The sequence below is a fragment of the Lathamus discolor genome, chromosome 4 (genome assembly GCF_037157495.1).
Source record: "Lathamus discolor isolate bLatDis1 chromosome 4, bLatDis1.hap1, whole genome shotgun sequence".
Lineage (NCBI taxonomy): Eukaryota > Metazoa > Chordata > Aves > Psittaciformes > Psittacidae > Lathamus > Lathamus discolor.
In genome coordinates this window covers 65,357,477-65,381,682 of record NC_088887.1, presented here as the reverse complement: position 1 = coordinate 65,381,682, position 24,206 = coordinate 65,357,477, and the positions used below count along the sequence as shown (strand labels likewise).

The following is a 24,206-nucleotide window of genomic DNA, read 5'->3' as shown; positions in this document are numbered from 1 at the left end:
TAAAATACCAGCATGTGTTTCTCCTTTTATGCTTATTTTTGGTTATATACTGGGAATTTCAGTGAGGCAGACTAGAAAAGTTAAGTCTTTAGTGAATCTTAAGTGAATCAGCTTTTTTTTTGATACCATTTTAGTTCAGTGACTTCTCAGTAGCTTGATATATTTCTGTTTGCCCTTAGTGAGTTCTGAAGTGTTCAGAAGATTGCAAACTGAAGAACAAATAGGATAAAATTATGTCTTCTAAAAAGGCATCTCAGTCTGGGATTTCGAATGTTGTTAAAATTTTAAAACATGCTTTTCCAAAGAAGGCAGAAGGGAAGTGATCTTTAAGATTTTTACATCCCAATTACACAATAATAGTTTCCCCTTTTTTCCCCTTTGTATTTGTAAGTCAGAAAATAGCAACTCAGAAATTGGCCTTTCACCTTGCCAGTTTATTTGTATAAATAAAGCATTTTCTTTTACCTTTCAAGTTTTTTAACTTCTTTATTAATTGTATATGTTAGTTAATGACAGTATAGATATGTATTTGTAGTATTATTGGGTAAACACACTGTGCTGTCAACTTAACACACTAAACAAAAATGCAGCTTTTAAAAGTTAAGTTACACTAGGGATCGCTTACTTTAGTGTTTGCCTGGGTATCATTTAATGGATATTTATTGTGGCTAATTAGAAGTGAGGAGAAATGGGCCAATCTTTGATAAAGGTCTCTGTGTTGAAGTGGTTCTCAGACAGATAGCAGACAGCTTGATTTTAAAGATTGTCAGTGGTCCATATCCCCACAAATGCTTCTAGCTACCTGTCTTGTGTCGCGTTACATTTGCAAAGTGTCCCAGTATTGCATTAACGGTTACACAGTCTTGCTTGAAAATTACATTGTGGGCTGCTGTATCTTTATAATAGGCTGATAAGGAGGTTGGTGAGGCAAATGGCATTGGAACAAGTCCTTTTTAACAACAGTTTGTTGGTTTCGGCTGTGGTTCAGATGCTGTTGAACAAATGGCAGTAAAGATTTAATTTGGCTGGAAAAACAAAAGTCTGTTAATGTCAAGTCTAGAATGGCACCCGGAGCTTGCTGTGGAAGTGGCTGCTGGTGGTACCTCTTTGCATATGAGTGTTTGGTCCAGCACGCAAATGATGATTTTTATTTTCTGATTAGTTTCTGTGGTAAAGTGGCAAACCAGTGTTTTGGTCATGCTCGCCGTAGGAATCTATTTTGATTCACTATTACAGCTTCACCGTTAGATTTTGGGGTGTCAGCTTTAAATTTTGCAAGACTTGTATCACTTGAGCAATTGAATTACTCTTAAGAAACAACACAGTGTAATGACTTTAGCTCCAGTGGTATTTTTGGTCTGTGCTGCTGCTTAGACTGGACCAATGTTTGACTTTTCTTCAAAATGAATTCTTCACTTAGTTTTTGCAAAATTCTAGATGTGCTGCTCTGTGTGTTCGGAAAGAACAGCCAAGAAAGCTGAGGAATGGTCCTGATACATCCTGCAGTAAGGAGACCTCAGGTGTCATTCTTTGTACGCTCAGTGTCCAGCTTATGCGTAGATTTGGTAGAGCCTATATTCAGACCAAAGTTTTATGTATTTAACTGAGATACTAATCTGTATTTAGCTTTTATCTTTGCAGTTCTGTGTGATCCAGATCTTTAATATCTAATGCTTTTACTAGCCCTTGCTGGTTAAAGTGCTAATAATTCCAGTATACTTTTTTGAAAGCTTGTTTCTATGGTATAGCTCATCTCTGGCTGACAAAACACATTAATCTTGAAGGTGGTGCCATCAACTAAGGATGTGGTACGAGCTCTGTTTCAGAAGGCAGCTACTAAGACTCAGTGAAGTAATACATCTGAGGATTTTGCAGGATCAAACTCCTATAGCCTGACTATGAAAGTTCTTTTGTATTAATTTATATAGTAAAGAATAGTTCTTACTGACTTCATTTGCAAAATGAAATTCTAATGTTTTAAATTTAAGAACTTTGTTCCCTTTGCTTCAGTCCTCTACTTCTTAAGTGCCTTTTAATTTCTGTGAAAAATGAATTCGATGTCCCATAAAAAATAGTTCCCTGCAGTTACGTGATGATTCATTTCCAGAGCATGTTTGCTTTGGTCCCTGAATGAGAATCCAATGGGAAAAATAGTGCATTATCATCTTGTTGCAAATGACATGCGCTTGTGTTTTTTCCTGAACTCAGGACAGGCTGAAAGAAGAATTAAGGTTGCTTAAAGAGTGTTTGTAGCTGTGCTGATTTTTCCCTTGTGTTTGTTTGTTGCTTCCTAATATTAAAGTAAGGCAAACAAAAAAAAAACCCAAAACAAACCTCAACATTGTCAGTGGCATGGCAAGTAGCAAAATTGCATGTCAAAAGGCCTTTACATTTATTGCCTACTCTTAACCAGCGAAATGCGTAGAGGTTGTCCTCGTGTACCGATTGAGTTAGGTGCGGTTTGCACAAGATGGGTGGTTGTTGACTAACAGGCTTTGCAAACACCTGTAGACAGGAGAAGCATCCTGATGATGTCTTTGACAACCTTCGGGAGGAAACGTACTCTTAACAGGAGTACTGTTCCTTTCCAGTTCCTCTGTTTTCTGGTTCTTTCTTTACTGTTTCTTTCGTGATACATTTTTAAGTTCCCAGTCTGAGTCCCAGCTTATTTATCCTTTCAGTCATAGTTTAGAATAGATTTTGTCTTTCCAGTTCCCGTGTTCTTCCCTTCTCCTCAAAGGATCCAATCTCTGTCTAGTGAAGATTTCTCATAGATTCTCCTCAGTTCTGTTGCCTGTACTTTTTCAGTGACTCCCAGTTTCTCTACCCTTAATCTGCCATCTTTCATCTAATTTTCTAGCTCATTTTCTGTTTCTTTCCTAGACAGTGCCCAGGTTGTCTGGTTTTCTGTCTATCCCATTCTGACTCCCAGTCTGTAACAATTATTGTATATTTGGGATGAGCACCTCGTGTTTTGTTGGGGAACCCAGTGCTTTGCTTCAATCTAGAGGGCTTAATCTTCTGTTAGCAGATTTCTATTCTCAGTAGCTTTTGGCAAATACTTCTCTTTCCATTTCTCTCTGCCCATTTTGCTCTTCTTTCGTCTCTTTTTCATGGAGTGTACTTAAAATGGTCTTGTTATCTGAAAGCAAGACAGAAGAGGGATTTCTGTGACATAAAAGCACCCTTCGATTCCCCATTTTAGAGTAGTGGAGAGACCTTACTCTCATAAATGTGATAGACTTACCATGTGTACATGTCCAGTCTTGTTTCAGTTAAGCTTCTTGGTCATGCTTTTATAGGTTGCTTGTCCTTCAGTCCACATTCAGCTTGAAGCTTTTCTGTTCAATGTAAAAGTTTAGTGAATAATTTAACATCAGTTTTTATTAAAAAATCGACTTGGCGAGTCTGAAAAGCTGTGGAAGAAATGATACTTTTGTCGTGAGAGTGTTTCTGGTGCATAATTTCTGGCTTGTTAGTAAGATACTAAATTATTCTGTGATAGTCTGCACCAAGGGATTTATTAAATAAGTGCAATTCTGAGCAAATTTTGTTTCAGATTAAATTTAATCCCAACAAAAAGATGTTTCCCAGTTTAGTGACTTTCAGGCTGAGGGCACTTTTAGTCTTTTTAGCTTTTCCTTGTAAACAAAACAAAAATAGACTTTCCAGCCCTTAGTCCCCTGGCGGCTGATGACCTCATAGCCAGCCAAAGCTAACTTCAGTTGAAGTTTTGATATGTTTAGAGCATCAATTGATTTCTTTTCCTTAGAAGTTCTGAAGGATGTGATGAGACAAAGCCCAGGTAATAGTTGGGGTCTCCACTCCAGCGTAGTTTCCACAACTAAAATTACCAGACTTACTTATTTGTCCAGTGGTCTTTAACCTTATTCCTCTGATTTGTGGAAAGGAGATCTGAAGTTACTACAGTTTAGAATCTATGTTGAGTGTCAAGATTTTTTAAACATTTTTTTGAATTGCTGATTTTGTTGTCATGTGACAAGGATAAAGGGTATGTCTGTTGCCTGTTTAGGATGTTAGGAGATTCATTATGTAGCCAGAGAACTATACCTAGCTAGCCACAGTGTCTCTTTGAAGAGGAAAGCGGTACTAAATTGTGAAGTTGTATGCACTTAATAAGCTTTCAGAATTGAGTATCAAGAGCATGGTATTATTTCAAGCAGCCCTACTGTTATCAAAGGAAGTAATGCATCTTGAAATTGAGAATCATGGAAAGATAAGAAGAAAATGTGGAATCATAATAATAATAAAGGCGTTATCAGATGAAAAAAATAAAGTACCTTGTAACAAGTAGCTTGATAAGGCCTGAAAGCTACATGTTTATTTTCCCATCAGAAAAAAAAAAAAATTCCTTGATGTCTAAACCCTCCTTGGCAGAAGGTCACTTTTCCATTGGGGAAAAGCAGATACTTCTTGCTGGTGTGTTTGGTATTGTTGCTGGGGTGTGTTGTTTTGGGGGAGGGGGGTTTGGTTGTGTGGGGTTTCTTTTTTGTTTGGTTTTTGGTTTTTGTTTGTGTATTGTCCCTCCCCTTGTGAATCTGTGACTGAGATAGACCTCATGGGAGCTATGGTCACATTTTCCTGTATTTCTTTTCTTTCTTTCTTTTGGGCACTGTACTATGCTATGTAGGTTACAGGGGAATAATCTTGGACTCCTGTCCCAAATAACATGCTTGAAAAATGGTGGGAATTTATCTGAAATACATGGAAATATTTATTTTAGTATTTCCATTTTAGAACAAAGACACCAGAATTTCATGCACGACGAGTTTTGCAAAAGCAAAAAGTTTTGCTTTTTTGTTTTCTCCCACCAAAAGCTTGTATTTGTGACTGAGAAGACTCAAAACTAGTGGTAAATTTTGATAACTTTAGAATTGCATAATGTATCCACAAGGGTGAAGAGCATACTAAGGCTAGAATAACAGGATTTTCATTAGAAATTAGTTTTCATTATCAATAATAGCAGCTGAGGGTGCTATTTGCTGTGGGATTTGGTTGTATTCTTTCCAAATAGTTCTCTTGGAGTCTTTCCTATGCATACTCTTACAAATAAGTTGGATATTTACCAGGTATTTTTAAGTGCTAGAGCTGAACCTTCAGTAAGACAATGGTATGGAAAGGTGGTGGAATATTACTGCTGTACTCTTCATCAGTGTTGTGGTTCTTGAAGGGATTAATCTTGTCTTTCAGTGATTGCTGTTCTCTGATATTTCTCAAGTTGTATTCCTGTATTGATTAAATGCAGTGTTTTTTGCAATGTCCTCCAATTTGTCAGTGACTTGCGTAATTCCAGTCACACAATAGCATGGTCCAGGACATGTAGGACTAACCTGACCCTTTGTAATGCCAGGTTAGCTTGTGGGTTTTGGAGTTGCATACTGTTTTGGCTAATATGTATCAGTGTATATTTTAATTAGGTAGAAGAAAACTTGAAGCTTGTAACATTATTTGATACTAGGGTATAGTGGTTGGTTAAATACTTGAGGATAAAATTAATTAATAGAAATGGTTATATTTGAGACCATAATAGTTAACAAAAATAGGAAGGGACCACTAAGTAGCTGATTACTGAACTGCCTGATTTGTAATTGCTGAAATAGTGTTTTGTATTTAATACTTGAGTTTGCTGAATATCACAGCTTAAATATTTGGCTTTGGATTGTCATTGTAACTGATGTGTGAGCTTGATGTAAGTCTGCTTTTGTGTATTAAACCGATGAATGGATTTAATAATTCAAAAATATTAAATTCATGTGCTTCTAAAAAGAAAGACATTACAGATTAAAACAGCCATTTTATTCATGGTCCATTGATCACAAACTCAATATACTAAATGTCTTTCCAGTCTCATTGATATCTTCTTGATTTTCATGGAAAAGCGAATTTGCAGGAATACTTGCAGGAGTATAAGCCGCCTCTTTCTATTGTTGAATAGAAATTGTGAAGGACTGCATTTAAAAAAATAAAGGCAATGAGACTGCACTTCCTGTGTGGTTTAAACACTCCTGTTGTGAAATTGAGGTAGAGTGGGAATATAATGTAACACTCCAAAATTCATCTTCATATAGCCATTGGGTTCCAATGTTCTAGAATGTCAAATTGCCGTACAATGTAGCTGTAGTAACATCTTTGTAGGTCTAGTAACATCTTTGTACATGATACCAATTCATGCTGATGAGTATTAACATCATTCTCTGAGAGTGTCTGCTATAGTCTGTTACCCTTCTGAATTATGTAGTAAGTGTGACGAAGAATTAAGCTTATAAAAAGCTCTGGTGCCTGAAGTAGGGCAGTATAACTTAATTCCTTCAAGTGGACCTTTGCATCCGTACTGTGGGCAAGATGGAGAACAGGCACTGTTTGTATACTGGTAAATTCTTGAGGTTGGCTTAAAAAAAATGCTGATTTGATACTTGGTGGTTCAGGAGGGGAGAATTGGGAGAATGGAGGACAGAACTGCCACGTGCTGCTCTTCATTCTACCCATCAGTTCTGCTGTCTCCTCACTTATGTTTTCTTCGTGCTACCAGACCCGCACCATTGCCATGCCGTTACAGGCCACTGCTCTTTATGCTTCTATTAGTAAAATTTCTCTTCTGCTCACTTTCCAGCCTGTCCCCAGGGTTCAGTCATCTTTTTCTTCTCTCTCCACTTTCTTTCACCAAGGATAGAAAGTTTCCTGTTTTGTGAAGTTCCCTGTCTTAGAAATCGTTGCTGTCATACACCTGGCAAATAACAGCACCACAGCATCCTCTAGCGGCTCGCTTGGTTTGCTGAGCTTCTGGCAGAACATGACTAGGGCTCTTCAGGTAGACTATGAAGGGAAAAAGCTTTGCTGCTTACTGACGGCAAACCACTTAATTGTCTTTTGAAGACTGGCAGACTTGGCAGCCAGCAAAAATGCCAGCTATGCACAAAATGCGGCTAGGGACTTTTCAGCCTCTGTAACACGACATGCTAAATTATGGTTAAGTACAAGTGTTAACTTTTGTGCTGTTCTTTCTAAATGGAAACAGTCTGTATGTCCTGTGTTCTTTTTTTTTCTTTTTTTTCAGAACTGTTTAGTCTGAAGATGCCAGGGAATTACTGCGTCAAGTACTTAATGTTACTAATAAATGTTTTCTATCCAAAACTTATTTTTAAAAATAACTTGTACTGTGATCTTTCTGAAAGGATGTTGATTATTTTATGAACATAGCTCTTCCACTTAAGGGCTCAGCATGTTTCTTCTTAATGCCTTTTTTCTGATTAAAATGGGTTAAGGTGCTCTTTACCACCTCTACTGTTTTTGCTGTAATGTTTTTAACTTCTGTGATAGGTAAATAGTATCTCCACAGAGAATGGTGTTGTCACAGATGTCAATGGTTCTAATTAGAAGGGTGTTCAGATGCCTGTTAAAACCGTGCATGTACACTGTAAGAACTTAGGACAAAATAGCAAAGTAGGTATAAACTGATTTTCTGCTTGCTTTTTAAGAGTATGGTATTTAGAAAATCAAGTTTTAAAAAATTTTGCAAATACTATGCCACAAACAGTGCCATTATGTAGTGTCAGTTCTGTGACCAATACAACTAGTAGCAGCAGAGACTTCTGGTATGTTATCTTCCATTGTTAACGGTAAAAGGTATCTCTGTTTGTAAGTTTAATAAAAGTTACTTTCTTTAACAGGCTGGACTAATTGAAGCCAATGGAGAGCTTAAGGTGTTTATAGACCAAAACCTAAGTCCTGGAAAAGGTAAGAACACAATTTTTAGTAGGACTCTCCATTTTGTGATTTTTAGTTGTTAACACTTATTACTGGCTTTGAACTATTTAAACTTAGCGTAGTTTTTGTAAAGCTTTTCTAAGTTATAGCACATAATCGGCAAGCAAACTGTAGATTTATTTTTTTTCTGGTTTATCACTGTCTTTAAACTGTGTGAAGTTCAGTGGTAGTTTGTTATCCCATGTGTGATCTCCTTAGTGTAGCTTGGGTTTAAGTGTAAAGGCCAGGATGGTCTTAAACATGGTTTGGCTCTGTGTTCTAGCAAATGGGAGAAATGCAAGAGTGTAGAAGCTTAAAATGGGTTGTGACAGTTTTTATGATAGTGCCTACACATTAGTGCAAGCCTATCTGAAAAAACATTTTCAACAGAACCGTTTTGGACTTTCCGATAATGGCTGTGCGTGCGTGATAGTGTAATGTAATCAAGCAGTTTAATAAACCACAGGCAATAAACTTGAATTTGATATTTAAGCTGAAAACCAAGAGTATCTTAACTCTTGGGGAGTCAGGAGCTGGACTTTATAATTAGCATAGTGGGAGATAAAAACAGAAGCACTGCTGAGTTCCATTTGCCTGCAGTTCTGGACAGCTGTGTCATACAACCTCTTCTTTAAACTGATGGTGCTGTACATGAAGATTAGGTTTTTATTCCCTGTATTCTTGTGGGAAGGCTGTTGCATAATGAGACTGTAGAAATATTCTGTGATTTCCAGTTAAGTATATTCTTGCCAGTTTATGCATTTTGCTGGTGGCAGTGTTATTTTTTCACTTAATATTTTTCTCCAGTGTGTTTACGCATTCTTTACAAATAACAGTAGGGTGTCTGAAGAGTTTCTAGTTTGAGAGGCCACCTAGCCACTTTTCCTAGTTTCCTGAGTACGTAAGTTCTTTTTGTCCTCTCTATTTTCATTATCGTCCCTCCTTGACCCTGTTTGATGGCTTTCATTAACGTTCTTGAACGAAAGTGAGCATATAAGATATACAATTCCCAAGTGACGTGTCAGTCCTATTTATATGGAGGTATCAGTAATGTTTTTTATGCAATGCCATGTTTGGTTCACAGGCATCTCACAATACATTTTGGTGAAATGGCTGTTTTCCTTTGTTGTTGTTTCCAAATTACAATAGTCGAGTTTAATCTTGTGCGTGGCAGATGGCGTGCTTTGATAGGCTGTACCAGGTAGGGTAAAATTCAATAGGACAGAGTCACCTACTTATTGTCTGATGTTCTCGTAAACCTCACTGTTGACAAATCTATTGACTTTATGCATTATTGGTTCATGATAGTACTTTCAGATTAACCTGTAGTCCAGTACAGGTGATCTCCATTAGTGTTATTGCTCTAGCCTTTTATATACCATTTCAGGAAACCCATTTAAACATTTGCTTTCACAGCGTGCAGATCTAAACAGTTTCTGTTGCCATCAGTTTAACTTGACAGTTTTTCTAGTTACATCAAGTATTTGATTGGAATCTCACTTGGTTCTCTCTGTGACATTCCCTTGTCTAAAATATACATTGCTTCACAGAAGTGGGCTGTCTGACTAATTGCCGTGATCTGCTTTTGATGAAGAAGGCGCTAAGGGTTGAGTAAGTGACACTTACTAACTGGTTCACATGTATGTTCATTGACGTAGTCTCATACACCTGGACAAAAAAAGTGTGCTAGTAGATACCTGTTCCTTAACAGCTATACCATTTTCCCTACCCCTCTTGGCAGTAAAACCTGTGTTTTTCGTCAAGGCAGGTACTTAGAGAACATTTTGCACCCGTGTAGGTATCTTTGTCTAGACCTTGTTACAGTCTTGTTACAGTAGGGAGGTAGTCAAAACAGGTAGTGCAGTCTAGACAGCAGGAATTGTAAATGTTAATCTCCCATTATTACGTAGCTGTTTAAATAGAACTGGGCAAAGTAAAGGCCATTTTGTTGTTTATAGTATTTCTAATATGAATTCAGGGGAATTGGCTTGCAGCTCCCCCAGTTTGAGAGTCGTTGAAGCTCTATTCTTGGTGTATATCAGCATGAATAATATAAGTAAACTAAGCTATCGTTGAATTTCTGTACCTCACTGCTTTTGAGGGACTCTCTTAATATTCATAGACAGCAGGTAAATCTTGAAAAGAAACAACTGTTTCTCTTGGCTTGATCATTTTACATTTCTTGCCTCTAAATCGCCTGTGTTTTATATGCAGGCTCTGTAGTCTTAATCAGAGCTTAAAATAACTAATATTTTGTCACTAAAGTACTCAGATATGTATGAGAATTTATTCAGTGAAGTAGTATTCATTTTCTGTTGCCACTTTTTTATAATTTTTATGGGGGTTGTATAGTCTTTACATGCTGGAATTTAAAATGTAACTGCTACACACAAAATTAGTACGTACTCTCTAAAAGTAGCTGTCTACGTTACACACTATTATATGAAAATGTTCGGTCCTCTGCTGTCTTGCTAAGTTTGTGCAGAATTTCAGTTCATTTCAGAAGTAATAGGATTCACTCCACAAGAATATATTTAAAAAAAAAAGCACCAAACAAATGCAAACCCCAAACACAAAGGAAGTGTTTTGCAGGGTAGCAGAAGTGTATCTGGTGTACCACTTAAGATAAGTTGAAGGAGGTCAGGAAATAATCTTTCTTTTCTTCTCTTTTGGTCATCATTAAAAGTGGAAGGGTTTTTGTCGTTTGTTTTTTGTCTTCCCCTTTGGCTTTTTATTTTTTAAAAGGAAATAATCTTTCCTGGAAATTACGAGTCAGTCACAAGGAAAGTTTGAGAACTGCTTGCATCAAATCTCCCTGCTGTCAGATGAGTGGTTTGCTTAGCCCAGTCTGCTGCCCCCAACAACAGTAATGGGGCAGGCTCTTTGTGGGAGAGTGCAGGAGCTTGTCTACTTTTTGAAGTTAATTCTCCTTATGTTCTCATAGCACTCAGGGTGTCATTGGATTAGTAATATCAGAAGGTGCATTCCACCATTTTTTTGAATAGTCCAACTTTGAACAGCTCGGCAAATTCAGAATGCAGCCTTGACAAGAAACTTAAGACTTGATTCAGTTTGCACATGTTGCCAGCCAGATGTGAAAGGAGAATGCGCTCAGCTGTCAGAGGAATAAAGGGTTTAGAGGGGTGGTAGAGGACAAAAAATGGCTTGTCTGCTGGGTCATAAGGACATGCTTGCATGAATACGGTTTGGGAGAAAGCAGAATATTTTTTCCTGAAGTGGTTCCTCAACACTTAATTAAAGTTCTGTAAGGTGTGTACGGGATGAAGTAGGTATATGAATCAACTCTGAAAGATAAGCAAAGGTTGACTATTATGACAAAAACAGGTTATTATGCAACAATTCTTACAGCCTGAACAGCTTTGCTGCAACACTTTCGGAATAGCCTGTGAATGGACTTACGTAAATTTTTAATTTGCACTGGCAAAAATCTGGGGAACTGTGAATAGCTTATTTTTAGACTGAGCTTAGTTAGGGTGTGTAGTGGTTGTTCCTTAGATGAGTGACAGAAAGGGAACATCACTCATCTTGCTCAGCAGTTACACTGAACAGTTATGCTGAACAACCTCTGGCTCATAAAGTCCTAAAGCTGTAGAATCTGGAGATTTGTTCTAAGAGGAGAAAGTAGTAAAAAAGAAACAACTCCAAAACCCACAAAACTAGACCAAAAAACCCAAACACGCAAACCAAACCCAAGAAAAACAAATAAAATCCCCCCAAAACAAACAAGACCCAAACAAAACATGTATCATTTATAATGTATATAATTTTGAGAAAATTGGTCATGGACATAAAATATCATTCTAGAAAATGCTCCAAAATTGTCCATCTTTGAAAATCTATATGTGGTGAAAAAGCTTGCAAGCTTGTGCTTCTTCTAGTGCTTGTACAACTTCCAGGAGAGGTTGGGTATAAATTAATTTTAGATGATTCAGAAAGAAAATTCAGATTTGTCATGCCACTAGGTGGCATTATTGGTATGTAACTAGAGAATACTTGTAAAAGTTGTCCTTAGCTCCTTTCACCTCTTACGCTTTAAGATAAGGTTTCATATTCTGTGGGCATAAAAACTTCGGTTTTATTTTCGTTGCAGACTCAGTAATTGAAAAAATGAAGTCAAATATGTAGATTTTAAAGGTGTATTTAGACTGTCACATTTCAACGCTGCCTAGCTGTAAGATTGTCTTGTTCTTTTTATTTATATGACAAACTTTTGCAGTGTAATGTTACTGTTAATTTGATTTGCAAGATCAAACTCTCTGGTTTTTGGCTGTGTCTGCAATTTTTCCTCTAAAAGAGAGCTATTTCAGAGCAAGTGGTTCAGGCTTTAGCAAATAGATATATGCCTGAACATTGGTTATAACATGCCTGTGTATTATTGCAGCTGAAGTAAATCCAATTATTACTGTTATCGAAAGTCAAGGTCTGGAAAGAAAATTGTTGCTGCAAGTAAGAACAGTATTTTGGAAAGTCTAGAAAGACTTTTAAAATTCTAAAGGTAAACCACACAGTTTATTTCAACACAGACATGGAAGGACAGGTTTGTAATAGCCGAAGTATTAATAGTCATATCTAAGGATGATAAGAATCACCTAAAAGTCTTGAGTTGATGTAAGAAATTACTTAAGACCTTAGTAGTACTAGACACTGAGGAAGATTGATGTCTTTGTAAAAAATGTTCAAAACTGCTGTATGAGCATTTTTGTTGTCTTAACAGGGTAGTGTGATACGTTTAATGGGCAGAGATATTTTTAATTTATTTGGCACACGGAGACAATCCTGTGTGTGTTGTCTCACCTTATGGTAGATTGATACCCTCAGAAAAAGAGTTCAGTGTGAAAATTAGCATACAACTAACTAACCACAGAGTATCTGTGGTGTTTGAGGGAGAGATGTTAAAAACGGCAACTTCTCAGGAGTGCCGTCTGAGGGGTCAGCTCTTGGGATATAATTGTCACCTCTGTCTTCTTCCCCACATCATCTAATTACACTCTTTATACATATTCTGTGTATATATGTAATCTAATAATCTAAAAGAAAAGAAGAAAGCAGTGTTTTAGGGTCAGTGATTTAGGGTAGATTTTGTAAAGCAGAATGCACTGAAAATACTGTAGACAGTCCTAGAGGACACTACTTAGCATTTGATTTCTATTTCCTTTGTATCTAGTGTTGGGATTGAATGACATCATTGTCATGTATTGTGCTGGACACTGTCGAGACAGGTTAATGGATTTGAGACTTTGGTACACCATTTCGTGCTGCCGTGATGCTTTGAGGTGGAGAAAGAGGTGGGAGATGTAATTCGTAGAGAAAACTTTTCTTGTTTTGATGTTGATATGGTACCTTGTAGTTTCAGGATGTTTCTTTTAGACCTTTCTTTTGATACCTGTTGTTCAGTGTTAGTTGCGTAGATGAGTTGGGCACTCCTCTCAGCCTACTTGGTTGTGTCCTGATGGCTGTACCAGCTTTCTGTACCTCTGAGATTCTTACTTTCTGTGCATTATTTCCCATCTTGACTATGGATGACATTCTGACCCCTGCTTCACCGCACAGGTGCCCAATCTCTGAAATGAGATAGAGAATTAATCCTGTTTTGGACAGCAGTGAAGATTTGGAGCCTTCCAGAGATTCTTCCACTTACCAAAAAGAAGAAAAAATCCACATACAGAAGACTGAATTTATAACTTTTTTTTTTCCAGATAATTCTCATGGCTTTTATGTCATCTTATATCAACATTTGCATCTGAAGCAGGGCAGGTACTCTGGCTTTGGAGAAGTTCTATTCCTATTGTTTTTTTTTTATTTATTTATTTTCTAAATTCACAAACTAAAGAATGCAATATTCCAGATGGCACATGCCAGAAGTGATGATCACTATGGAATTTAGTGTCTGTGTCAATTCCATAGACCTTTTGTTCATGGAAAGTCTCACTAGTCTCATTTGCTTTCCCAGAAGAGACCTATTGGTTCTTCAACTGATACTCCCTTAGTTATGAGTTCTTGCGACTTTTCTTAAAATAACCTTTTGCTTAACTCCTAACCACTGATCATCTAGAGTATTTACTACAGATTTGTCTGCTGGACAGAGTTTGGTTGAGACTATTGCAGGAGACAGTAGGAATTACTTTGCATTCTGACAAGCCACTCTTATTCTGTGCATTCTTTTGGGGAGGTTATAATAATTCAGGAAGTGTTTGCAAAATTACCTGCTTACCAAATCCAGTTCTTGCCTGTACTATATTGCTTCTATGCTAGAAAACTGACAAGACTTAGTTTGTTAAAGACTTCATTATCAGGAAATAGACTTGTTCTGTTGACTGCTCTCTCTTTTGTAAATAAGGAAAACACAAAGACAGATTGTGTCAGAAGATGGTGGAGCACTTAAAATGGATGAGATTTCTGCTTATGAAGCTAGGAGTACCTCAGGCTATCCCCTTTGATCTGAAGTGGCAAATTCAGAGCTGGTACTGTTCCATGAACTGGAGCAGTCAGCTCTTGCAGAGATCTACTGCTTTGTCTGTAGAGGGCAGTCCTTTCTCTACTGTTAGATGTTCTGTGTCTTCCTGTGGTTTCAGGCTGTTTGAAATGTTCATAATTGGCTGTATCACCAGTCCTCTTTACTGCTAAAATTCTGCAAAGGGTTCTGTCGTCTTGGTAAAATGATTTGATTTATTTCTATATGCAAGCAAAGGTCCAGTTCAGAAGGCCTCCCCTAAATGTAGCAATTAACCAAAAGCTGTTTACTGCACGCTGTATGAAGAGAGCACTTGCATGGAACAGTTTATGGACAGATAAATAACAGATTTTGTTAAAGGGTGCTGCTCCTTCTGCTGTGCAAGTTTTATTCTGCATTACTCCTTGATCCTGTCTGTATCATTATCTTCTGTTTGGAAGCATTCTGGAACTTCATCCTGATGGAGCTTTATTTCCCCATAGGGTTAGTGATTGCTTATAAGGTACTAAGAGTAATCTTCTAATCTGGTGATGTTTGGGAGACTGAGAATAGTAGTTATATCCTTCTGTATAAATTTATGTTGTGCTTTATTTGGCCTTTTCCCATGTTTTTTGAGGTCTTCAGAATGGGGGATGGGAGGGGTGGAAGACTTGCCAGAGCTAGCAATATTAATTATGTTTTTGTTTTGAAAAGGAAGAAGAGTCAAAAAAGAGACAGCAAAGCTGTTTGCAAACTTGTGGTTTTATTTCTACATGCTGTTACATTCACCATATGCTGGCCACAGAGTACAGGGATATTCGGATTTCAGTGTTTGCTGTTAAGAGTAATTAACAAATAATCAGTAAAATTCTTCTGAGAAACTGAGCTGTCAGTCACTTGCAAAGTGAAGTTAATAAAATAAGACAAACAAACAGCAAAGCCACACTCACAAAAGCACTCTGAAACAAGAGCATTGTGAGCCTTTGATGAAAGTGCAGGTGCATATGAGGAAAAGGCTTGCCCATGAGGTAAATGAGAAAACAGTAGGATGCACTTGGGCAGAGGCAAATTGAAAACACCCCTTGGAAAAATAAAACAATAAAAAAACCCCAACACACCACAGCTCTTCCCACACACATGAAAAAAACCCCAGAACTAAACCCAAACCCTCAAAACCCACCACCAGATGCCCTCAATTTTGTCTTTTCTCTCTCCCCACCCCCATTGTTAAGCAGTTATGCTCTTTCCTATTTAGAATTTCCTTTTATAGCTTGACTTTGACTTTGCTTTGAGCTGTGAATTGTGTTACTCTTATTCCAGTGACATTTGTCTTTCCTTGCCAGTCAGTTTACGTTGCACTTTCTGTATAGAGCCAGGTTGGTTTAGGTGTGAGATTAACTCTGGCACAGAATCACAGGAAATACTAATGTAGTTTGAAGAAGCATATAGTGTGCTTTTCCCTTCATGCAGATTCAATATAGCTGTTTGCACTCACAGGATGAAATGAATAAGGAGGTTGGAAGCCATCTGATCTAACCATACAATCAAACACGGCCAGCTTCGAAGCACAGAGTCTTCAGTAGTTGAATATTTCTGTATATCTCCAGGCAATCTCCCAGACAACCTGTTGCTGTGCTTTACTGTTCTCATTGTGACTTTTTTTTCCTCATATGTGGTTGGAATTTGCTGTGCAACAACTTGTGACTGTTCTCTCTTTTCCTTTTCTTGTGTGCTCAGTCAGTCTCTAGAACTCTCCGCTTAACAGAAGGCAGTTACTAGATTCCCACAAAAAAATCCCAGTCCTTTTCTGCACATTGAACCCTGATGTGTGCTGTTGCGTGGAGTCACAAGTGCATTTTGTCTTTTTTTAAGTCATAAAAGATTTTAAGAAAAAACATGATAGCATAAGGAATTACTTTATTCTTAAACGCACCAGAAGAACGATGTCTCTGAGTGCATCTAAGTGTCAGTAGATGGTCAAGATGATTATGGGGAGTCTCAGGGCAATACAGTTCTGTATGAAGTTGTCCTACTAGTGTTGCTAGAAGCTGTTGTCTTAAGAAAAACCTGATGACGTGAATGGTTATAAATCACCTTGTCCAGAGAATTATCTTACCTGTGAGTTCCTAAAGGGCCTAGCAATGGTACTTCTGTGCTGCTAACTCAGTGTATATATATAATTCATATAGTACCAGAAGGATAGAAAGCCACATTTCATGCACCAGTTTCTGAAGGGCTCAGGTAACCGCAAATGAGTAAGTCAAACTTTAGTTAGGCACATTGGCTGAGCACATAACAGAGGAGTAAGACATATGGACAAATGTGATAATGGGCAGGCATTAACAGGGCTTTTCTAGAGGGAGAGGAAAAGGGAAGTTGTGGAGTTAATGTCTTTTCAAAGTCATGCTTTGAAAGAGTCAACAACCATGTGGATAAGGGTTATCTTATCAGTGCCATGCCCTTGGATTTCTTAAAAGTATCAAAAAAACTTTGGCTATCAAGGTCCTTAATCAGCCTGTTAAAGAAACTAAGGTGTCAGAATGGGACAGTCCTCCCCTGGATTAATAATTAGTGAAAATCAGACTAGATACAGTAAATGTCCCAAGTGGAGCTATTAGCACTCTAGAAGATCTTGAAGTCATGGCAGGATATGTTATTCAAGTGTTGTATCAGGGTTTGGTGGGGAACAAGCACATTGAATTTTGAGAATTGTTTGGAAAAGAACAGGCAATAAAATAGAAAATGTTCTATGGAGTTTTCTGCTATAACAAAGGAATGCCATATGCTACAACAGCATATGGCATTCCTTTGTCATGAACAATGTGTGTCCATCCCTGTCCTCTGCAAAAATAAATCTCAAAGGCTAGGAGAACTAGAAAGTGTATGGGCAACAAGAACCATCAGAGGTAAGGAGAGGTGATCAAATAAATGATGTGTTTTAACACTGGAAAGCACTTACAACTCTGATTTTATACTGGAAATATAATCTTCAGGTTGCTTTGATGTTTTTAAAGCAGTGAGAGGAGGTTAAAAAAAGACATCCAGGACATCCAAGAAGCTGAGAAGATACACAAGCACTAATAGCCAGTGTAGTTTATATTGCTTTGCTGTGTTTTGCAAAGAAGAAATGCTCACAGAAAACAGGCTGTGCTAGTGATAGGTGTACTTGAAGGGAACAGGAAAGAATAAGACATCTATTACAAACCAGATAGCTGCTGACTCTCTGAAAGAACACTGGAAAGTTGGTTAATAATGGAAGAATACAGGCTGCTGTATGCAGGTTTGGGGGACTGAGAATAGGTTCTTGTGTGAAGCTATTGGTTTGATGTGGTGTAGTAATAGCAGCTAAGAAGTACAAGCCTTTTGGAAAGCAAAGGCTTAAACAAGATTGGAGTTGTCTCAACTCTCTGTGGACTACCTGAATGCGTAAGAGGGGTGGTAGGCACAAAGGACTCATTAGGGCCCCTCTTGATGAAATTGTTGTAAAGATGTTTGCTTATTGCTTCTGTATTGTGTAACATGGAAAAGGAAGCAGAATGGGAGTTGTGCCAAGCTCTTCTGGCCTCATTGGCCCCTTTAAATGTGATCTGAGGGAAAGAACTGCTGATGTGTGCCCTTGACAGCCACATGACAGATGTCTCCAGTATTTTAAGACTTGTTTGTCCCATTATTCTTTTTCTGCAGTCAGTCTTTATTGCTTCTTTTCTTTGTTTTGTTTTTTAAACTGGCTTGGAGCATCAAATTGCTGGATACCTGAGTTGGTATTTGGTAGCTGAATTTTTGGTTTACATGGCTTACCTATTGATGCTCATTGTGGATAGCTTAGGAACAGAGAGAGAGCAGCTTTCCCTGCAGGCTTAGTCTACTGTGTTGTATATATTTTGCTTGAAGACTTTTGTTCTGTAAATCCCTCCTTCAGCTTGGAGGGAATACTTAGGGGAAAGTTGGGAATACTCTCTCGGAAAGGTGTGTGCTAGCCAAATCTTATTTATTGGAGCCCAGTGTGTCTCAAGACGGATATGTCCTACCCTGGGACATTGAGCTTGTTTTTCAGGTGGTGTGGGAAAAGATTTCAATTGATACAAAGAACAGGGATAGAAGAGGAGATGATTACGCTGTCAGGTGCCCATTGCCTCTACTACTACGCTTTAAGAGAAAAATTCGGTTACAAGAAATTCAAACATGTTCGTACTAGGCTACTGACTTATAAAGCTACATAGGAGAAAGTTTGAGAGAACATACTATAAATCTTGATTTCTTCTTTTGGTTCAAATGTGTGAATGTTACTTTTATATTGACTCTCTATGCAGTTTAGAGCTAGTTTTTATTAAGATGCATTGGTAGTATAGATGAAACTGGAATTACTAAAATAATACAATGTGGCTGACCTGAAGCTATCTACTTGTATTTTAGGGGTTGTTTCTCTATTGGCTGTTCATCCTTCTACAGTAAATACGCTTGGAAAACAGCTCCTGCCAAAAACATTCGGACAGTCTAATGTCAACATTGCACAACAAGTGGTAAGGAGACACTGGGGTTTTCGTATTGCTTATACTATTGCTTACATGTACTGTAGATCTGACCTGTAGTTTGGTAGTTGGTACCACTTGTCATCGGTAGACAGTCTAAGCTTGTTTCTGATTTCAATAAACTTATGTTAAAACAAATGTACTTTTGCATAAAGAAATGCAAAGATGACTCTCAAAGCAACATGCAGATACCTGAATATTCAGGTGGCTTTATCTTTTGCTAGTCTTGGCACTTAAAATGGGTGGCTCACTCAGGCTCTGCTTGGGAATCTGACATAGGGAAATGTAAATGAAGTCCAACAGCACATGCTTACTGAACTTGAAGTTTGTTGGAATGAAACTGAAAACAGAGCTGCTTTTCTTAGTGCGTAATTTAGATACCCTTTTGCTTAAATACTTAATGTGAGCTTTGAGTGAGGAACATGAAATTAAGAGGTTTTGAAGAACTAGTAAAGCAATAAATAATACAAAGATTATGAGAAGTAAATTATAGTGATGAAAATTTAGTGATATGAAAAGAGTTGATCTCAGTTCATGTTCTGGAAGGCAACTGTAACATGTAAACATTTGAAATGGAATTTCTTATATTGGGGGTCCTTCTTGATAGGAAAGCAGTTTCCCATCTGCCTTTCCCAGCTCTCAGCTTTCAGGAGTGGTCTATAATTGAGGATGCATGAATCTATAAACTCTGCTTCTTCAGCTGTACAGATGTAGTGCAAGTCATTCACTGTGCTGTATTTCCAGCAGTGGCTGTGAATAAACTACTTGCCAGCAGCCACTTGGAAGTGTTGCTAAATGAGTTTAACTGAATGAAATTGTTCCTTCAGTTGGAGGTCTGTTATCAGTAAATTTCCAAATGAGGAAATTCAGAGTAGGTAGGCATTCTTTTAATTTAAAATCAGTAACCAGAAGTAGGAAAATAATATTTTAACTAGATATCATAGGTCGTAATGGCACAGAGGGGGTCCCTTCTGGGCATTGCTGTGAGACTGTGTGCACACTTGAGTTGAATGTTGTAAATGAAGTGTTCGTTCGAGTAACTGAGGAAATATTTTCTTAAAGTGCCAAAACAAGGGGATAACAATGAAATTACCAATAATCTGATGCTTTTTTAACTTTAAACAATCAGAAAATTAATTTTTACAACAGTGTTGATATACCTATAAAATAAATCCTTGTGTCTTCCATCACAAGTTTAAATTGACAAATCCTCATCTGTATTATATTATTCTGTGATTCTGTGGTATTATCTATGATGAATTTTACATGGTGGTGTTATTAAAAAAAGATGTGATTCTAAAATAACAGCTACTCTTAATAGTGGTTTTGTTAGTATGATTACTGTGGGAAATTTACATTTGGCAATCATATTTTTCAGCACTTCCTTACTCAAATCATACTAGCATTAATTTTTTTGTGAAAGGAGGGGCCCATATCAGCATATTTGCATTGGCTGTTAGCAGTTCAAAATTAGATGCTTAGTTGTATGTCATTAAAGAAGAGATGGAGGTTTTGGCTTGTGTATATATAGAGAGAAATTTTGGCTAACTTCCTATTGACTTTATAGTCCTTAAGGGGATAGCCAGAACTATAAAAAAAACAAGTGCCTTTAGAACCCTGAAAACAAAGGGGGGTTGAATTTTCTGTTGTTCTTGGGAAGCAGAATTGAGGAGTTGGCTTGTGATCCTGCTCAACTTTTTAACCTTTGAGTGGTAAACTCACATTTTTAATACTTAAGTACTTCATTTTCTGAACCTGTGTTCTTTGTTCAGTTAGTCTTTCTTTTTCAAAGACTGTCCCATGTAAGTTTTTCTGTTAAGAACAGCGGAAGTGGAGTGTATGGGCTGTCTTGCTGCTTTCCCTGTTGTCCTGAACTTTTTTATTATTGAGGAGCTAAACTGTAATCTTATTCAGTTTCCTGATTTCAAAAGGGAAGAGAAACCAGAAGCCCTTCTTTTTCTACACCCCCCCCCCCCCATCCCTTATTCTCTAAAACTATCCTCTCTAATTCTGTCTACAAGCTTTAATTTTAGGATGTTCCCAGTGACTTTTCGTTGATGCTCTTTTCATTGAAAGTCATTGTTGCTTATGAACTTGAGAATAAAAGTAGAGGCATCAATGTTTCTATTAAGGAGCCAATGATACTAGGTAATTCCTTATGAGATTGTGAAACTCCAGACTCTAGGGAAGACCCTTAATAACAATACGTTAAAGCCTACAATTCTGGCTGGTTTGCAGACTTTTGTGAGTTAAAATGTGGGGCAGGTTTTGAATCTATTAAACAGAGTTCACTTTTCCACTTGAGAAATGAGCCTGTGAATTTGTACCTGCTTCCTACTTTATTCCTTTTTTCCTGCTTTTGCTTCCTGCTTTTTCCTTTGTACTCTTGAACACTTAAAGACGCTACGGAGTGTGGTACATGCACAGGGTTTGCCGTTACCAAATGGCTTGTTTTCTTCTTTCCCCTGGCTTTCATGTTACTGCAGTTGTACAAATTCTAGATATGGCACCAAGGTGATGGTGGAGCTGCTTGTGGAATTAGGAAGCTAGGGAATAGAGTGAGACCCTCTGATTTTTTGCTCCTGCAAGCAAGATGTTAATATCTCTTCTAGTCCTCTGTAACTACATTCTAGGGAATAAAAACTGGCTAACAGCTTTCCTCTGTTCTCTGTATTGTCTGTTACTTGAATAGCACACGGGTGGTTTTCAGTCTTTTGAGACATGTGGTGAACCAGACCAGTCAGCAGCAGAACTGGCAGTATTATTTTCATGGGGAGAAAGTGAGCTGGTTCATGTCTCTCCTGTGCCTGTTTGGCATCCCCCACCCTCATTCTCTTTTCCACAATCAGAAGTTTCAGTTATAAATAGTAGTAGAGGAGATTAGATGACTTTCTTTAAGAATTAGAAACAATTTAAGTATGTAAAAAAAGCTACAGGAAAGAGGAGGAGGACCTGAGATTTTCCAGCTGTCAGAAGAAGGTGTAATGAACTTGCATGCTAACTACTCAGGTGGCATTATATAAAGAAACAGTAGTATGGGAAAGATCACAGGCAGCTGAAGTCTGACGCATCTAATAGTCACTAGACTGCTTTTTGCATTCTGTATTTAAAGGTTATTCAGATTTGGTTTATTTTAACTTTAATGCATAAAATATTTCATTTTGGTTTTTTCAGGTTTTCTGTTTTACTCTTTGAGGCTAAGGTATTGAAGGTAGCCTGAGAAAGAAATTTTTGTTGGTGAGGCAGAATGTGGCTGCAGAGCGTAGCAAGCTTCTGGATGTAGGTTCATTTGATGTTTGTTTCATATGATGCCAGGGATGCAACATACTGTTTCCACTGGGAGGCAGACATACCTCCGAAAAGTTGTCATATCTTTCTACAGAATAGAAATCTGTACAGTATCATTTTGTTTTCCTCAAAACATATTTTCTAGAGTGTTAAATTTATAAAATTTTGGAGATAGAAAACATCATCTGCAAAAGTGGAAGTTCTGCTGCAGCGAGTTTCAGTTAAGGAGAGCATGGCTTCATGTGCAAATGTATGTATTAATTTGTGATCAGAATAGCACAACTTCAGGACTAAGACTGTGATCAGCTGAGTGTCATCTCATAACATGTTCAGGATGGAATTGTTCTGCCCAAATTGGTCTCATTCACTGCAGTGATAGAGAAAGTTGGCTGCTATTCTTCCTCACCTCGTAACATTTTGGTTCTGATTCTGTAGTGACAGAGACTTGACTGCAGGAGAGAAATTGGCCTTTCTGGCAGTATCTCTGCATTTTCTTTCTGCTTTTACTGATTTTCAGATCCTACTTCCTGTATTTACTGCAACTTCTTATACATAGTCTGGTAGGATTTGGGGGTTCTCCCCCTACCTTTATCCCTTTTTCTATTGCGGGAGAGGACTTGTGTGTGTTGATCTTGTCAAAGTTAGTGTTGAATAATGTTAAGAAATCCAGGAAGCATGAAAAATTCATGGAAGGGATAATACATAAATACTCACTACGTAGGGAGTGCACTAACTGTATAATCTGTATAATCTGAAGGGTTTTGTACTAATGTGTATAAAATCAATGCATCCACTAGAAGTAGGTAGAAGAATAGTAGTGTTTGCATCGTGCATCATTTGAATCATGCAGCATATGAATATCTTGGAATACTTCTGATAATTTTCCAAATTATTTTATCTTTACTGTAGGTTATTGGTACACCTCAGAGACCTTCAGCGCCAAATACTATCCTGGTAGGAAGTCCACATACGCCTAACACACATTTTGTATCGCAGAACCAGACTGGCGATTCTTCACCGTGGTCTGCTGGGTGAGCAAAATAAAAGTTACAAAAGACTAATACATTATTTGGAACTTTTGTTCTAAAGGTTAACTGTGGCAGTGTATGTACTTCTCAGGCTAGCAGCGTGAGAGACATGGTGTGTTCACCTTTCCACCCAGAGCACTTCAACATTAAGTATATTCTATTAAGTGAGGAGTAGTTGCATAAGAATGAATACTCCCTCATTTGTCACAAGAGGAACGAGAATATTTTCTGTAAACACTGATAGATATTCTCACGTTACTTACATTTAGAGGATTTTGCTCCTAAAAGAACATGGATTCATCTGACTTGATTAAGCTTTTAATTTGATATTGCTGTTTTGCTGGTTTATTAGAAAAATACAGCGCCTTTCAGATTGAACAAGTGTATCGCAAAGTGTCATGTGAAATAAGAATGTAGTCCTTATTGTGGAAAAAGTATTAGATAAAATTAATGCATTCCTCTGGTGTCTTTTCTCATGCAAACTTGTTTTTAAGGGTCTCTTGTGAAATGTAGGGGTTACTTTTAGGACAAAATTTATCATCAGTGTCTTGTTACACATAAATAGATTTCTGCTTTGGAATTGTACAGTGAAGTGAGATGTAGAGAGTTAAGAGAGGTTCCATTGCTGATAGTAATTTTGTTGATATTTGCATTTTTCTTCAAGTTACAAGGAACTTTTTGTTGATACTTACGCTTTCCCTCAGGTTCAAGGAACTTTTTATTTAGAAGATATGCAGAAAACTTTTATAGTTACTATATTTTGTGACTGGAGTTTTCGTAGCAACTTCATATACTGTGTAACTTCAGATCTGCAGTTTGGTAATCATGGAATGTTTAGTGAGTTGAGCCAATATCAGACTTCATCTGTTCAGTCGGTATCAGACTTATGCAGAAAATGCTCAATCAAGTCGTCTTTTTTTTCTTGTGGTCAACTTAGATGGGCTATTTAAAGTTATTTCCTGTAATTCACCTTTCATGTTTTAGCATTTATCCCTTTATTCCTTCTTTTTCTTGATTGGAAGATTAAAAGGGTTTTTTTTATTGACTTCTTCAGGGGATATCCCTGTTAAATTATCTGCTACTGGAGCTAGCAGAGTTGACAAAAGAATGAATTTGTACTGTGTTTCAGCATCAAGACACTAGAAT

At 37.5% G+C, this 24,206-nt stretch overlaps 1 protein-coding gene across 3 annotated transcripts in view; it reads left to right on the top strand.

Annotated features, from left to right (window-relative positions):
• Positions 1–24,206, top strand: part of TFDP1 (transcription factor Dp-1) — a 44,479-nt gene that overhangs the window by 6,809 nt on the left and 13,464 nt on the right. For all 3 annotated transcript variants that reach the window (XM_065677866.1, XM_065677867.1, XM_065677865.1), the window contains exons 3-5: positions 7,689–7,755; positions 18,629–18,735; positions 22,942–23,063. In XM_065677866.1, coding sequence (XP_065533938.1) covers positions 7,689–7,755; positions 18,629–18,735; positions 22,942–23,063 — 296 coding nt within the window. The remainder of the gene's footprint in view (positions 1–7,688; positions 7,756–18,628; positions 18,736–22,941; positions 23,064–24,206) is intronic.